Source organism: Fonsecaea monophora, assembly GCF_001642475.1.
Source record: "Fonsecaea monophora strain CBS 269.37 chromosome Unknown Scaff3, whole genome shotgun sequence".
Taxonomy (NCBI): domain Eukaryota; kingdom Fungi; phylum Ascomycota; class Eurotiomycetes; order Chaetothyriales; family Herpotrichiellaceae; genus Fonsecaea; species Fonsecaea monophora.
The window spans coordinates 268,501-284,364 of NW_019173934.1; the positions used below are offsets into that span (position 1 = coordinate 268,501).

Genomic DNA, 15,864 nt, shown 5'->3' on the forward strand with positions numbered 1-15,864 from the left:
AGTGTTCGCCAAGGGCTTTTCGTCCGCCGCGCAACGGGCCCGAGCGCACGGAGGACAGATCCATCCCAGCAGTTCCTCGTGAGAACCTTTCGCCGCCAATATGCATTGTAACACCTCTAAGTTACATATGCACTACTATGCGTAATCATCTCTCTTGGAGAGATGGGAAAGGTTACAGTACTGGCTTCGCTTTTATAGTTAAATGTCATTACATTTTAGTTGTATACTCGCCGGTAATTCGTGCTCAGATCCAAAGATGGAAATGGAAAGTCCTTCGTGTCTAGATTCCGACGTCGAACTATGCTGTTTCTCTTGTTGAAAATTTGGCCTTCACTATATACCATGTGTCTTTTTTTTTTTTTTTACTTCGCTTTGAGATATGGAGCCCATCCTGTCTGCGAGAGAAGATGAGGCGGAGGGTAAAAGATAATCTCGCAAATTTCATATGAATTTTGTTTGTAGACTCTCGAAGGGAAAATGGGAAGGGAAATGCCATGCCTCCCCTTCAAATCTCGGTCTTTGGCTTCTCGATGGTGTCCCACTCCTTCCAGTTGATCTTGCGGAACTTCCACGCAATGGCCAAGACGTGCTCGCCTGTCAGCGCCGTGTTGTGGTTGTTACTGTCCTTCATGCTGTGGTTGGCACAGCCACGGTACTGGATCGTGGTGTCGCTGAGGCTCCGCTGGATCATGTCCTGGTACTCGCGTTCACGCTCGGGCTTGGGCATCATGGCGAACTTGATGCCGCGGTCCTTCTTCCCGACGATGGTCGCCACGCACTTGGCGATGAAGCGCGAGGTCGACTCGTTGACGTCGTGGTAGCTGGAGCTGAAGGTGTTGGCGTTGGGCCCGTTGCAGAAGAAGAAGTTGGGGAAGTCGTAGGTCGCGACGGCGTGGAGTGTCGAGCAGTATTGCTTCCAGTGCTGCTGGAGATCCGTCCCGTCCATGCCCGTGATCTTCTCGTGGGACAGGAATCGGGACGTGTTGTAGCCCGTGCCGACGATGATGCTGTCGAACTCGTGGAACGACTTCTCGCCCGTCTTCAGATCGCGCGCTTCGATCCCCGTCTCCGTATACCGGGTGACTTGCTCTCTTAACACGGTGCAGTTGGGTTTGGCCAAGGCTGGGTAGAAGTTGTCCAGGAGGAGGGGACGATTGCAGAAGACTGTTCAAGAGAATTAGCGGCCACCAAAAGCTGGGAGGGGGGGGGGGGGGGCGGTGCTCCATTGATAGGAGGGGGAAAACTGGGCATTAATATTACTGACATTCATATTCGCGGTTCAGTTTCTCTCGGAGCTCCGGGTCTGAGATCTGCTTTTCGAGATACTCCCTGGCCTTCTTGTCGAGGAGCTTGTTCAGCCAACTGCCTCGTTTGATGATCAGGGGGCCGAACAGCCACCCTTTGACAATCTCGAGGAAGCGCATGTAGACGGCAAAATAAGGCAGATACTTCAAGCACCACATGAAGACGCTGCGCCCTGTGTCAGTTTAAGAAACAGGAAAACACAGACCTCTGCCATACCTGGAGTGTTTGGCGTCGCCCCTGGGCAGCACGGCCGGCGGCGTACGCATGTACACGGTGAGGTGTTTGCACTGGTCCACAATCTCTGGGATGACCTGGGCGGCACTTGGGCCACAGCCAACGACGGCCACCCTTTTCCCAACCCAGTCGAAGTCCTTTTTCCAGGTCCCTGTGTGCGTCCATTGGCCCTTGAAACTGTCCAGTCCCGGAATACCGCCAAACTTGGGCCTGTCAAAGGATCCAATGGCGTGGATGACGACGTCGGCGGTCCACAGCTCGATGTTTCCCGTGGCTTGATTCTCCGTCTCGACGTGCCAGAGAAAGTTGCTTTCGTCCCACGTGCAAGACCTGACGTACGTTTGGAACTGTGTGCACCTCTCCAGTCCGTAACGGTGTGCCATTTGGACATAGAAGTTCTTTATCTGAGGGCCCGTCGCGAAGACGTGTGTATATTCTGGAAAAAGCCTAGGGGTCAACGCTGCTCTTTTTTTTTCAAAAACTGTCCCCCAAAATCCCCTTTTTCAACTTACGAGTCGAGATCATCATTCTGTTGGTGTACATCAGCGCCGGCACATCACAGGCACATCCGGGATATGTGTTCTTTGCCCAGACGCCTCCAAACTCCTTCAAAACGTCAAAGATGATCAACTCTTCGGGCCTGAGCGTCTTGTTTTTCAGAAGAGTGGCCGCTTGGGCGATGCCGGCGACACCGGTGCCCACTTGGATCACTCTCCTATGGCCCCTGGAGACTTTGTGTTGTCCCTTCAAGATGTTGGTGTTGTCGATGCCGTTCAACTGGGCGTACAGATCGCCATCCACAAAGCCCGCGTCACCTTGGAGGTGTTCGCTGACAGTCTCGGCATGTCCATTCGCAGCTGCCATTGTGTGTGTAGCTCGCCAGACTTCCGTGTCTCTGGCTGCACCGTTCTTTGTATGTGACTTTTGCGAGGTGCTTCGTATATTGGCCGGGTGGCGGGCGTAAGCTAAAACGTTCCAGCGGGTCGAGCTATATCCCCCATTGCTATCAATGCATATTTCTACGGCTTCTATGCCCCATCATCAGCCACTAGACATTGAGTGAGCCGGGTAAGTGAATGCACAAATGTTGCATACAGTCAAAACCTGTCATGGTAATGACACTGGCTTCGGGAACGAATAACCGAGTTGGAATATCACGCAGGAAATCCGTGAGACCCTTAGCCATGGATCTTGCGTCCCCATGCAACAGCCACCGTATAGCCGATGACAGGTCCTGAGCCATTCGTTCTGCTCCACTGTCTGGCTATTGCGCCAGGCGGCCTTTTGTCTCAGATGGGGGGTTGCCCTTTTCCTGTATCTGTGGATCATTTGATGAGCACCTGAGGTCTCTTACCTCGAATCACGCACTGGTTACTTGAGACGCACTCCAACATAGTCCACATGAGTACTCTTATGCTATTCGCCATCCCGAGTGGCTTTTTTGGAATCTTTGACGACTAGTAGACACTTGAACAGAGAGATATCTTCTTCAACCAAGTATGGTTGATTAACGGCAAGTGGCGTGGAAGAAGAGGAGGCCAGACATCGATTACGTTGACAAGTATTCTCTAGACTTCTAGTTCACTACCATCACAGGGTCACGACGGAAAATGGCCAACTCGAATAAGTAAATCAGAGATGTATTCTGTTTTGGTATCTTTCTCACCGAAGGGGACTGGCTCCAAGACCAGATTTAGTAGCACCGTAATATATTCGTCGACCTCTATAGCTTGGCCTTTTGTTGACGCTCTCGGCACTGCTCCTGGTACATCTTTTCAACATTGACAAATTTCCTGAACTCGGCAAAGGATTCTGGATTGGCCACCGCACCCGAAGGCACAATGTTCTCGCCGCTGATGATCTTCTTGACTGCGATCTCGATCTTCTTGCCGTTGATCGTGTACGGAACCGTCGAGACCGGAAAGACATACTTGGGAACATGTCGCGGAGATCTTTCTCGCTTGATCGAGTCTTTGATGAGGTGCTCGAACTCGCTGGTCAACGTCTTTCCTGGCTCCAGGACCAGGAAGAGGACGACAGCTTCATCCTGGTCAGTTGGTCGTCGCTGGCCGACGCAGATTGACTCGACTATGCCAGGAATCTTATCCAGCACCTCGTAGATCTCGGCCGAGCCAAATCTCACCCCAGATGGGTTCAGAACGCCGTCACTGCTCACGGTCAGCTTGGACAATCAGATATTGGGGAGAAAAGGATCGCCTACGATCGACCGAGCACCACATAACCTCCAGTCTCCGGCGATCGTCGAATGAAGTCACCCTGCCACCACACGTACGGTCCCAATTGCTCAAAGTAGGAGCTGTAGTACTTCTCCTGTCCCCCAGGGCCCCAAAATTTAAGAGGCTCGCTCGGGTACGGTCTCGTGGTAACGAGTTGTCCTGCAGCTCCAGTGCTCTCGATGGACTCGAATTGTGCTGTGTCGGATTGAGCAACATCGACCGCCATCCCGAGACACTTGCACTGAATCTCCCCGGCATGCATGGGTAGAGTCGGGTTGCCACTAACCACTATACCAGCTTAGTCATGCAGACAGGCTTCTTACGGGGTGTCGGGTCTTACGTGAACAGGCAAGATCCGTTCCACCACAGGTAGAGAGCAGATGCACGCCCTTTGGAAACCCGACATCATAGAACCATTCGCAGAGTTCCTCGTTCAAGATGCTCCCCGTTGAAGTAACGGTGCGGAGTGAGGACAGGTCCAAAATATCTCCTGCGAAGTGTTAGTGTCTCTAGCAAACTGACGGATGCTATGGACGATTTCTGATGGGTAGGAACACCTACGGGGGACCAGGCCTGCCTTCTTGATCTCGAGGAGCAGCCGGGGCGAGATTCCCAGCAAGCTGATTCTGAGTACACGTCAGTTGCGTTGCCGTCTACCGACCAAATTGACAACCAACCTCAACTTTTCAACCAGTCGGAGAAGCACCAAGTTGTCTGGGTAAAGTGGCGAGCCATCATATATCACCGTCCTGCCTCCGTAAGACAGTCCGCAAAGAACCATGGCCCACATGATCCATCCTGTCTGCGTGTTTTTGTTAGTAGGGCTGAAATACTTCCACAAATAGGAGCTAAGCACATGCCGTTGTGTACTGCAACACCACGTCGCCAGGCTGTACGTCGAAGGCAAGGAAAGCGTCCTTTTTGACCGAGAGGAGGAGCCCCTGTGCACTGTCAGACGGTTGAATCCAACGGAAAAGAGAGGCTAGATACCGCAGCACTGTGAACTATGCACTTTGGCGCACCCGACTGGCACCCTTAGTTAGAGGAGGCGTACACTCGTGCGTGGAAGGGATACTAACAGTGCCTGAAGAGTAGACGATAAATCCAGGGTGGGAGAAGGGCAGTCGGGTGAATTTTAGCGGTCTTCCTATACTATGCTTGAGAAAGTCTTCATAGCTAAGAACTTGACGGCCACTGTTGTTGTGCTGCTTCTTTGGGCTGCCTTCGTGGCCCTGAGGAGGGAGGACGACCAAGGTCTTGAACTCGGAAAACCCCTCGAGGCCTCGCACAATGGCTGCATTCTTTGCCGCCAAGTCCATTGCTTTGCCTTTGAAGACGACGGACGCTTCTCCGAAGACGATCCTCGGCTTGATCTGGGTCAAGCGATCTAGAATTCCAGATTCGCCCATGTCAGGGGAGGAGGACGACCAGATGGCTCCCATTGAGAGGGTGGCCAGGCACAACACGACCGTCTCAAGCCGGTTCGACAGGACGGCTGCCACGCGGTCATGTTTCTTCACACCCAGCGAGATCAGTGCGTCTGCTGCACGCTCCACCATGGAATACAATTCGACCCATGTGTAGTCCTTGATCCTGGTTCCGCCCTCTTGCACCACATGCACTGCAATCTCGTTCGGCGGCCTCCCGCTGAGCAGATTTTCCGGGAAGCTCAATTTCACGCCAGGGAAGAATTCTGGTGGTGGGAACAAGGGTATGCGGCCCTTGAGCTTTTGTTAGCATTGGCTTCGTCGTGGCTGAAAAAGGGCGGGGGCGTACAGCAGGAATCGCGTAGTCCAGATTGCCCTCCGCTTTGAGCTCGACAAAATGGATCAAGTCGACCCAGAATTGCGGTGCGGTATCGTCATCACATGAGTACTTGTGGAGTTGGTGGTAGTTTTGAAGATTTAAGCCTCGTCGTTGATTGACAAAGCGACGGAAGCGATCAGTCTGGGTATCTACGCCCTTCCGGGGACGCCACAGCTGTCGCGGTTTGTGGTTTGCTGGCACGGACATCTCTCCCATCCACGAATGATCACAGATCGACACCGACGAGGCTCCCTTGCAATTTTCATGGTTGGGAACTACTGGGTTTAATGCTGCAAGTACAAAGATTTGGCTGCTGACTAGGCACGCAAGGCTGCCGGAATCGTCGTCAGGCTGGACCGCCACCTTCGGCCCGGTTACCCGAACAGATCGATGCTACTGTGTGCAGCCACTTTTGGTCGGTTGTAACGTCGGGGGCCTAGATACACGAGAGAGGATGCCTACGCGAGAGTCCTAGCTAGCTAACCAGTCTTTCCAGGCTATGGTAATAGACATATTATTTGCTATAGTTCACCTATTTTACTCTTGTATTACAGACAGGTCGAGAGGCAGGGGTGGGAGCGAGATTGTGCCTGCATAACTGAACCAGTAGGGTTCAGTGAGATCAGTTCCTTCACAATGAGCCGAACTTGGGACAGCTAGAGTTATCTACGCTGCACACCACAAAGCTAGCCTCCCCTCCACTCTATCTGTCGAATCCTCTTCCGCGCTAGCTTCGCCGAACGACCCAGGCCAACGGTCTCTTCCCAAGACCGCACACTTCCACACCTGCGCCCATACGAGTACGAATGAATTCCTGGACGAAGAAATGGCACTTTTGAAAGCTATATCCTAATAGAGGTGTAGTCAATGCTGATCGTAGTTCGCCGAACTCAGTCTTGTGACCCATTCAACATTCAAGGTGCGCTGTGTACACAGTATAGTGGGTCCTTTGAGCCAGCTAACACCAATTACCTTCAAGACAGCACCCCCACACCAAGATCCGGCCTTGCCGCATCTGGCTAGAAAAGAATTCCCGCGGGGAGCCCTTGATTGACGCTCTGCCCAAAGACTTTGCGGGGCCCCTGATTTTACTCCGACCTGGGCCGGGCCCTATTTTTCAATCTTTTTCCACTTTCTTTCCAGACACAGACACGAGCCCGGCGGCACAAAGGAAGTCCACACCATCTTTTTCAAAAGCTGCGTCTACGAAAGCCAACATCATGTCGTCCAAGGTGTCGAAGCCGTCGCAATCGGCGGGCACAAGAGCTCCTGCGCGCACTCGCGCATCCGTCGCATGCATCAACTGCAGGTTACGTAAGATCAAAGTGCGTGGAAACCCGTCTCCGGCGCACTGAGCGCAGCCCTTGACACACCATCATGTAGTGCGATGTCCAAAACCAGCCGCCGGGGTCAGACTGCACCCAATGTCGAAATACAAATGCCCCGTGTTACACTGATTCCGGTGGTGACCGCAGGAAGTAAGTCAATCGGCCATCTTGTCAGGTCGGTGCGCGCTTACCAGGTGTTTCGAGGCGCCGCGGTGTTGGCCAAAATTTGTCCTCGGTACACAGTCGCCTCGCAGAACTGGAAGACCTGTTGGGACTTCATGGGGCACGAAACGCAGAATCCGAAAGAGTCGAGCAGCGTCCTCAATCATCCCGCTACCAAGATGCAAGACACCCTGCTCCGAGCGGCACATCGCCTCCCTTGGTCACCGCCAACCCCGCGCCACCACCAGACACTGGTCTCATGTCGGCCGAGCTGGCAGGAGGCTCTCTGTTGGAAGACCATTCTGTCCAGATACTCGATGGACAGTGAGTTAGGGATGCTTGTGTCGTCGTCTTACACTCTTAATTAACATGGTCGCATAGACTCCCAACCCCACAACCTCCCGACTTTTCCAGTCTAGCTGGAGAGTGCCAGAACATGTTCGATATGCTGCTCGACAGCACGGAACGATCGATGACCACCTTGGGTCAACCAGGCTGTCAGTTGGACAACAACGTCTTTTCGCCAGCCGACGATGCCATCAGACAGTTGGGCATACAACAGCCTCACTTTCACAACATGGCACCACCCCGAACAGGGGAACCACAGACTTCGGATTTTGAAACGCAACAGTCCTATCAGCTGCCGCAAACCTCACTCCTTGCCGACTTCGACGACTCAGCGAGTGTAGTGGGCGACGATAACGAAGAAGAAACCTCCCTGGGAATCGATTCCGCGCCTCTTCGAACGGCACTCCTCCAGACGTTCTGGGATGTGCACCCTTGTGGAATCCTGGTCGTAGAAAAAGAGCCGTTCATGACGCATCGGTCGATTGGCAAACGCAGCCATTATTATTCGACGTTCCTAGAAGACGCCATACTCAGCTCCGCGAGCCGGGTAAGCACGTCCAGCTTCATTCGACAACTGGGGGCACAGTTTCTCGAACGCGCACGGGCACAAGTCCTCCAGGAGATCGAAAACCCAAACATAGCCTCGATGCAGGGTCTGACTCTGCTCAGCGAGTGTGTGGGCATCACCGGCAACGATAGGCTATCCTGGATATACTGCGGTATTTTATTCCCCACGGCCACCGATCCAAACTCATACTAATCCTGTAGGCATGGCTTGTCGATTGGTCTTCGACCTGGGATTACTGCATAAAAAATCCAACACCCTCAACGACGAGGGCGATGTCGTCGACGCCTCCCACCGCATCGCTTCGTTCCTTTCGACCTTCGTCTTCGACCAGAACCTGAGCCTGTATTTCGGTCGGCCGCACTCGATGACCCTGGCGCAGTTGCGCAGTGCCCTTCAAGGCGCCAAAAACACCTCGATCCCGGAGATCCTCCAAGCGTGGAGCCTCCTGAGTGTGCAGGTTTCACGCATCACCGACGTCTTGAACACCGCCACTTCCGCCGACGTGACGAATCAATTACACCTCTTCCCCAAACTGGCCGCAGAAATCGACGCCTGTTATGAAAGCCTCCCTCCACAGCTGAAGTGCGACGACTTGAGTCACAACGACCTGAACCCGCACTCTTACGGATTGAATCTGCAGTTCTGTGGAGTCCGAATCATTCTGCACCGCCTGTGGAACAGGTTACTGGAGACCACAGAAGGAGGTCGTTCGCACGCGGCAGCAGGGCCTTCTGGGGTGGTCGGAACCGAGCAGCAGCAATGCGTGAACCAGTCGGCGCGGATCATATACCAGAACGCCATTCGCGTGGCGAGGCTGACGCGGACCTACAAGCTGATCTACGGCGTCGAGAAGCTCGTCACGGTCATGTTGATCAACACGTCTTGGGCGACGACGGCGCTGATATCGCATATTCTGTCGTCACCGTCCCCGTCCCCGTCTAGCCCTCACCCGGGAGACGGGGGTCGGAGGAACGGAGGCAACGACAGCGACACCAACATCTACTGGCTCAAATTCTTGTGGAAAACGCTAGAAGAGTCGCAGCCCTACTATCCCTTGGCCGCGCCCATCCTGAGGACGTTCGCCCGCCTGATCGAAGGCACACATCTCCACACGATACTCCGCGCCCGGCGCTTCTCCAACGGCGAAGCGACGTCGCCGTCGGCAATTTTTACATCTTCCACCGAGAACAAAGACCGCGGCTCGGTCGAAGCACTCATGCACGACGTGTCTTACGGTCTGGGTTCTTCCGCCCGGGCTCCCACGACGAGTGACAATATGTTTGTGGATTTTTCCATGGTCGACACGTCCTGGATGTTCAACTAGCGCGGAGGGCCTCACATGAACTCTGTTTGTATGAATAAAGGGTGGCACGATGCGAGTCCAATTCTGTAGGGTAGCGTGTTGACGACCAAAGCTATTGCAAGGCATAGCTGGTTTACGGGACAGCGACACGACGGTGGTAAATGCAGCGAACCGTGTTCTTGTCTGCGTGATCCTTCGTTGTTTCACTTTTACATTGACTGCTAGCTCCTAAACACGTTCGTCGAGAGTGACATTGTAGAGCCCTGAGACCCGCTCCGCGGCCCGCCCAAGAGACTCGAAAAACAATGCGACAAGAGCAGAACGGAACGCTGACTCGGTTTCAATTTTCTAACACCTTGACGCACAAGCTTGAAAAAGACCCCTCCTGCAACACGTATAGCGTGCCGAGGATAATCACCAGTCGACATGGGCCATTCGAAGTCTCGACCCTCTCCCCCAGAGACGGGGAAGTTTGGACCACCCCTCTCACAGCCGCCGTGATCGTTGTCGGCCCGAGTATTGCGTACCGGTAGTCGTCTGGCCCGATTAGCCGGTTTATCCATAGACACCCGGTTCGGTCCTCAGCCAGGATTTTTCCGATTGAGTCGCTTAACAGCACAAGCCGGGTCGAAGACCGGTTAAGTATCCACCGACGCGTTGAGCTAGCGTTGGCGTGCGTGGCTCAGTTTTGAACATGAACAGCCACGAGGGCTGAGAGCAGTGTCATACCAAGGTAGATTCTAGGTATTCATTATTACGGCGAGATCCCCCCTTCGTAGGTATTGTGATCTCAGTAGAATCTTGGAGCAGTGGTTGTAACGTGTGGCGTCGTCTGTGTTTTGTAGGCGAGACTACAAAGCCTGGTCTTAGCGAGCTGACAGCATGGCATTAACCTTGTGGCAAGGCCGTCCGTGACAACGAAAATGTTGTGAGTACGAGTGAGTCTGACTCACAGGAGTTGGAGACAAAGGTATAAGGACGGCCCGACTTATATAGAAAGGTAAACCGAACTGGTAGGCTCGTGACGTGCACTATAGTGGTTTAAATACTCCCGATACTTGAAGTACGCACTGACTACATCGAGCGGGCTATGGATCGGGATAAGGTATAGGTGGCTATCTGCACGGTTATATCATAGCTCTAGTTTTACTACGGACTTGATTTCGTTCACGGCTGTAGTCATTCGTTTTGGCTGTTAATTGCTTCGCTCTTGGTCGTTTTAGGGCGGGACCGGTAGCATCTGGCGACCTTGCGGTGAGCTCGCCGTCATATTTACGCGAGAATCCCTTTCCGACGTACATGTCTTCAGGCCGCTGACGTTGGTCCGTTTGCCTTGCTCGGACTAACGACACTGACTTAGCTGGGGCTCCAGACTTGTCGCGCAAGGCAGTTGACTCACAAAGTCGGTATTGGCCGCAATCGGTCTATTACAGCCTGCGACTAGGTTGTCTTCTGCCGCGATATCTATTGCCAATGCTTTGCGGTGCAGCGCGAGATCACGGTGTTGTGAGAGAAAGATGGTCTCTGGTACCGGTGACGAGGATTGATGGCTGTGAGCATCAATCTTTCGGGGCCCGTATCGGATCCAGGTCGAGAAGATCCTGTTCCCGGGCCGCTTATATAGTATTCTCCCAGGCATGCACATGCAAGTGCGGATCTCGACACGGAGACATGTCCGAATATACCGTATTTGTGACGTTGTGCATCGGCTGGCTTTAGATTCTGACTACAGCATCGCGACACTTGATCTTATACTTGACTCAACGAGCCTTGACACTTGGAGGTATTCGATGTTGCATGCTGCGTGCGACCAACACTTGGTTTTAATCCCAATCTATGACTCTTCTCTGCTTCCTGTGGCTGACTTGAAACATTCTCTCGAATGAATACATTTCTGCTGTTCTTATACTCGTCCCACACCATGTCACTGAGCAGGCTCACCACACGCCACAGTGTCGTGCATGACCTACAGGCAAGATCGATACCTTTCGGTGGACCTTGTTTAAATGGTGGACCAGGCATTATCAATGGGAATAATGGCACCATTGATGTCTACAGCCCAATCCGAGACTAGAAAAGCCATCAACCTGGCAGGCCGGTCAGGAGGACCCGTCACATCCAAAGCACCCTTGAGATGGAGCTCTTGAACTTTACTGAACACGAAAAGTCAGCTCATGGGGCCTGGACAAGAGGAAGAGAATGGTACCCATAGACTTTCATAGCCTCGTGGTCGAGCTTGCTAAAGTCCATCTTGTTTTTGATACCTGAGACATACCCTGCCAAATTGTGATTAAACAGATGATCAACAGACAAGTTCGAATGGTGCCCGACTTACCTCCAGGACAGATGGCATTACACCGGATGCCTTCTTCGTGGTACCGCCAGGCAATATTCTTGGTCACGCCCACCTGTGAGAGGAACCCGTCTCGTCAGTCCACGGTCCCAGTTCCATGAGAGATTTCTTTCAAATCGTCACTTACCAGACCATGCTTAGCTGCTGTATATGCCACCCCACAGATCGCTCCACTGGTGCCGGCCTTGCTAGAAACATTGACAATGGCGCCTCCTCCTCCCTGCTTCCGAAAGACATCCACAACCGCCTTGCAGAGCCACGTTGGACCGGTCAGATTGACACCCAGCTGCCTATGCCACGCTTGCTCTTCGAGGGTGTCCAACCCGTTAAAAGTGTCAGAGATGCCTGCGACATTGCACAGGATGTCAACGCGGCCGAAGGCGGCCACTGCGCCGTCCACGATTGCCTTGGGCGTGCCCGGGGCCGCAATGTCTCCCTGATGGGACTTGAACTTGGGGTTCGCTACGAATAACTCGGGAGCTTTGTCAATGTCGAACCCGTACACGGTGGCCCCGAGGTCCAGAAGAAGCTTGGTTGTCTCGAAGCCCATCCCAGAGGAAGAGCCTGTGATGATGGCAACCTGGAGGATTCCGTCAGTTGGTCCTGGCCGCTAACACCTTCCTGGGCCAGGTCTACCTACTTTATCCTTGAGATCGAAACCCATGGCGACGATTCTCGAGTTTTTCAAATCTAACAAGTCGAAAGTTTGTGCAGTAAATGTCACAGTGTGGATCTCATGCTTTGTTTATAGTCGTCGAGATACCGAGACACCAAGTCGCTTGTCGTAGGCACCACAAAGTTCTGCGGGATCCGAGGAAAACTCCCTCGCGCTGTTTGTCGACAAGTTCTCAGAGGTCTGCGTACGAATACCGGACGCGGATAAGCGGAAACCATTCGTTGAGGAGCCGGTTCCTGAACGACAATCGTCGTCCTCGAACTTCTCGGTTATTGGAAAGCCGGTGCCCATGACCAACATATGGTATAGTCCAACCCCGCCTTTTCGTATACTACCGTGTATGTCTAATCCGTGTCTTCTCGTTCGCGGGGGAACCAACCATAAAAACAAACACCAGCAGCCAATGTACATGTCACCCAAACCTGGCGAACACCCACCGGCCTCGATACAATGTCTTTCTACACCTATTTCTTCGTGAACCAGCCGTGGTGGAAGCCGCTGGCCATAGTGCTCCTGCTGGTAAGAGAACGCTCCATCCCCCCCCCCCCCTCCTCCCCCAATGTTGGGTTGCGATGGACCCCGGCGTAACCGTTCTGTCCTAGAGCATCATCTATTACTTCGCCAATATCACGTACTATCTGTACTTTCACCCGCTTAGCAAATACCCCGGGAACAAGCTCGATGCAATCTCGAGAATTCCTCACGCCTTGAGGTGCTGGCGAGGCAGGGCACCGATGGAAATGCTCGAGCTGCACCGCAAATACGGTGACATTGTGCGTGTCGGGCCTCAAGAGCTCTCCTTTCAACACCCCGATGCCTGGAACAGCATCTCTGGCCACCGAATAGGCACTGGCCATGGGAACAACGAGAAGGACCCACGGCAGCACACCACCAGCCAGAACAATCTCCTTGGAGCTAGCCGGGAGAAACACGCCCGGTTCCGTCGCGCCCTGTCCCATGGCTTCTCATCCCAGGCGATCGCCAACCAGCAGCCACTGATCAACCGCTATATCGATCTCCTTATCCAGCGCCTCGACGAACGCGTGGGGCAAAAAATCGACGCGGTGGCCTGGTATAACTGGACCACGTTCGACATCATCGGAGACCTGTCCTTGGGGGAATCCTTTGGCTGTTTGGAGCAGGCGCGGGCCCATTTCTGGGTCACGACCTTCTTCGAGTCGGTTCGCTTCTTCAATTACTCTCGTCTGTTGGGTATCTTTCCGGAGCTCACGCCCTTGCTTCGCTTCCTGATATCCGAGGAGACCGTCCGCGTTGCAAAGGCCCGCATGGAAATAACAACGCAGACCGTAGAGCGACGTCAGGCCTCGGGACGCAATCGCCCCGACTACATCGACGCCCTCATGACCACAAAGGACGGGGTAGAACCTCTCACCCAAACCGAGATCATTGAGAATGCGGCTCTGGTCCTCATCGCAGGTTCCGAGACGACCGCCACGGCACTCTCGGGCGCCACGTATCTTCTCTGCAAGCACCCAAGGGTCCTCAAGAAGCTGCAAGATGAGGTTCGAAGTGCCTTTATGACCGAAAGCGAGATCAATCTGGACAACGTGAGTCGCCTGCCATACACGATGGCGGTGATCAAGGAAGTTTTGCGCATCTACCCTCCGACGCCCATGTCAAACTCCCGTGTCACCCCGCCCGAAGGGAATGTCATCTGCGGCGAGCCGTTGCCTGGCAATGTGAGTTCACTTCACCTTTGCGCGGTACTTGGATTGACTCCACTGACTTCCCTGACAGACATATCTCAACATCTTCCAGTGGACCTCGCACCACAATCCCAAGTACTTTGCGGACCCCGACTTGTTCGTTCCCGAACGCTTCCTCGGCACGGACCCGCGCTATGCCAACGACAACCTTGCGATGATGGAGCCATTTTCCGTCGGGCCACGAAACTGCATTGGCAAGAAGTAAGACCCATCCGTCCCTGAAGCGCTCGAGTGTGTGTATGTGTGTGTGCTGACAAGAAGCTCTCCATCCTGCAGCCTCGCCTATGTCGAAATGCGACTGATCCTCGCGCGGATCGTTTTCAACTTTGACTTTGAACTGGCCCCGGAAAGTGACGGCTGGATGGAGGGTCAGATCATAAATACCTTGTGGGAGAAGCCGCCGCTGTATATAACCATGTCGGCGCGCAAGCAGGAATAAATGTGACGAAACTATGATGATAAAAGGTGCTCGGATCGGAATGACTTTGATGGACTCCTTGTTTTACCCACGGCGACCACTATTTAGAATTGTGACTGTACGTCAGGCTGGATGTCCTGAGGCCGCAGGCTCCTCCCCAGAGGACGCCTTCTGGACAGAGAGGTGCCACCTAAAGAGGAAATTCCGCCGGCGATGCCAATTTCGACAATCTCGGTCTTTTTGTTTGATTTGCGACATTCTGGAGGGAGTCAGCTCACAGATGTGCAAATGTGGTTGACACTTGACGCCGACCTGGTGTTTGTGAAGCCAACTGCAAGGGAAGCGGCACTGGCGAAGCGATCGACTTAATTCTGGCCGTCTTGGGGGAGTAGTTTCGCTATAGTAGGAAGGTAAGACGCGCTAGTCACGTCTAGTTATTAGTTAGGCGTAAACTATAGTGGGTTATCTCCGAAAGTCGCCCTGGTCTATACCTAGTTTGGCTATAGGAATTCCCTAAGTGTCTCCCGTCTAGGAATTCGACCCCTGGCAACGCTGCGTGGTTGCGAACCTCTGTTTCATGTCATTTGTGTGTGCCGTCTCCAAAGACCCGCGAGTCTGTGCGTAAGCATACACTGGCTTACCTTGAACTTTCTCAACTGCGGGAAGGAGAGATGGTTGAAGTATAAGGAACGACGAGAAGGCCAGCGAGCGTCAAACAACAGGTCCGCACCTCACCGTAACATCTGCACAACAATGGGCTCCTCGTTGGGTCTAGAAGCGTTCAAGATCATTGGTCCAAGACTCCTCCCCGTTCTTCTATACGGGGTGGAAGACACGGGTAAAGAGGCCGACACTTTCCCGTGGTGACCCGGTCACGATAACTTAGCTACGGTTTGTTTGTCAACAATCCTAGATTCCAGTACGGAGTAAGTTGTTCCCAACCAGAGCATATGTGCGTTAGTTATCCTTGGGATCGAGGCTGATGGACCAGCACGGTACGGAGTAGCCTGCAGCAGGCCACCCGTGACGGTAAAGCGACTCCGGGACCGGGCAGCTTGGATACCCGATCCGCGAATCGCCTCGCCGGTAAAACGACGCCTTTATATCCTCAGGCCGAGATTCCTGACGGTGTTGCCTGTTTTGTCAAGCTTTGAGAGTGCGAACCCACGCCTGCTGGCCAAGTTGCGGGAGATCGCTAGGCCGAAGGGTTGGTAGATCCCCGTGGGGAAAGAATGGGGAAGCCCCGAGTCGTCGCCTTGGGTAGAATGCTCTTTTTGTGTATATAGACGGTCACACCACCCCTAGCAGGAATATCCGGTCGATATCTCTATACACAACCCTTTAATCAGTCCTTGGCATCAAAAGACGTTGGTCGTGAAACAAGGCAGGCTTTTTCGTT

The 15,864-nt window shown here is 53.5% G+C and overlaps 5 protein-coding genes across 5 annotated transcripts; 2 read left to right on the forward strand and 3 right to left on the reverse strand.

The window, feature by feature from the left end:
* Positions 1 to 505: 505 nt before the first annotated feature.
* AYO21_00810 (hypothetical protein) lies at positions 506 to 2,403 on the reverse strand (the record flags this gene model as incomplete). The annotated part of the gene is made up of 4 exons (XM_022650797.1): positions 506 to 1,164; positions 1,265 to 1,470; positions 1,522 to 1,975; positions 2,052 to 2,403. 4 exons carry the CDS (start codon positions 2,401 to 2,403, stop codon positions 506 to 508), a joined length of 1,671 nt encoding a protein of 556 aa, XP_022516800.1.
* Positions 2,404 to 3,262: 859 nt separating this feature from the next.
* AYO21_00811 (F-box and WD-40 domain-containing protein 1/11) lies at positions 3,263 to 5,789 on the reverse strand (the record flags this gene model as incomplete). The annotated part of the gene is made up of 7 exons (XM_022650798.1): positions 3,263 to 3,707; positions 3,761 to 4,064; positions 4,117 to 4,266; positions 4,338 to 4,402; positions 4,454 to 4,578; positions 4,856 to 5,497; positions 5,553 to 5,789. 7 exons carry the CDS (start codon positions 5,787 to 5,789, stop codon positions 3,263 to 3,265), a joined length of 1,968 nt encoding a protein of 655 aa, XP_022516801.1.
* Positions 5,790 to 6,802: 1,013 nt separating this feature from the next.
* AYO21_00812 (hypothetical protein) lies at positions 6,803 to 9,312 on the forward strand (the record flags this gene model as incomplete). Its single annotated transcript, XM_022650799.1, has 5 exons — positions 6,803 to 6,907; positions 6,966 to 7,060; positions 7,154 to 7,396; positions 7,454 to 8,139; positions 8,189 to 9,312. The coding sequence occupies 5 exons, from the start codon at positions 6,803 to 6,805 to the stop codon at positions 9,310 to 9,312; spliced, it is 2,253 nt and encodes a 750-aa protein (XP_022516802.1).
* A 1,981-nt stretch (positions 9,313 to 11,293) lies between these two features.
* AYO21_00813 (hypothetical protein) lies at positions 11,294 to 12,308 on the reverse strand (the record flags this gene model as incomplete). Its single annotated transcript, XM_022650800.1, has 5 exons — positions 11,294 to 11,444; positions 11,498 to 11,567; positions 11,627 to 11,699; positions 11,772 to 12,224; positions 12,285 to 12,308. The coding sequence occupies 5 exons, from the start codon at positions 12,306 to 12,308 to the stop codon at positions 11,294 to 11,296; spliced, it is 771 nt and encodes a 256-aa protein (XP_022516803.1).
* A 462-nt stretch (positions 12,309 to 12,770) lies between these two features.
* Positions 12,771 to 14,486, forward strand: AYO21_00814 (hypothetical protein; the record flags this gene model as incomplete). Its single annotated transcript, XM_022650801.1, has 4 exons — positions 12,771 to 12,839; positions 12,923 to 14,020; positions 14,079 to 14,248; positions 14,324 to 14,486. The coding sequence occupies 4 exons, from the start codon at positions 12,771 to 12,773 to the stop codon at positions 14,484 to 14,486; spliced, it is 1,500 nt and encodes a 499-aa protein (XP_022516804.1).
* Positions 14,487 to 15,864: the final 1,378 nt, after the last annotated feature.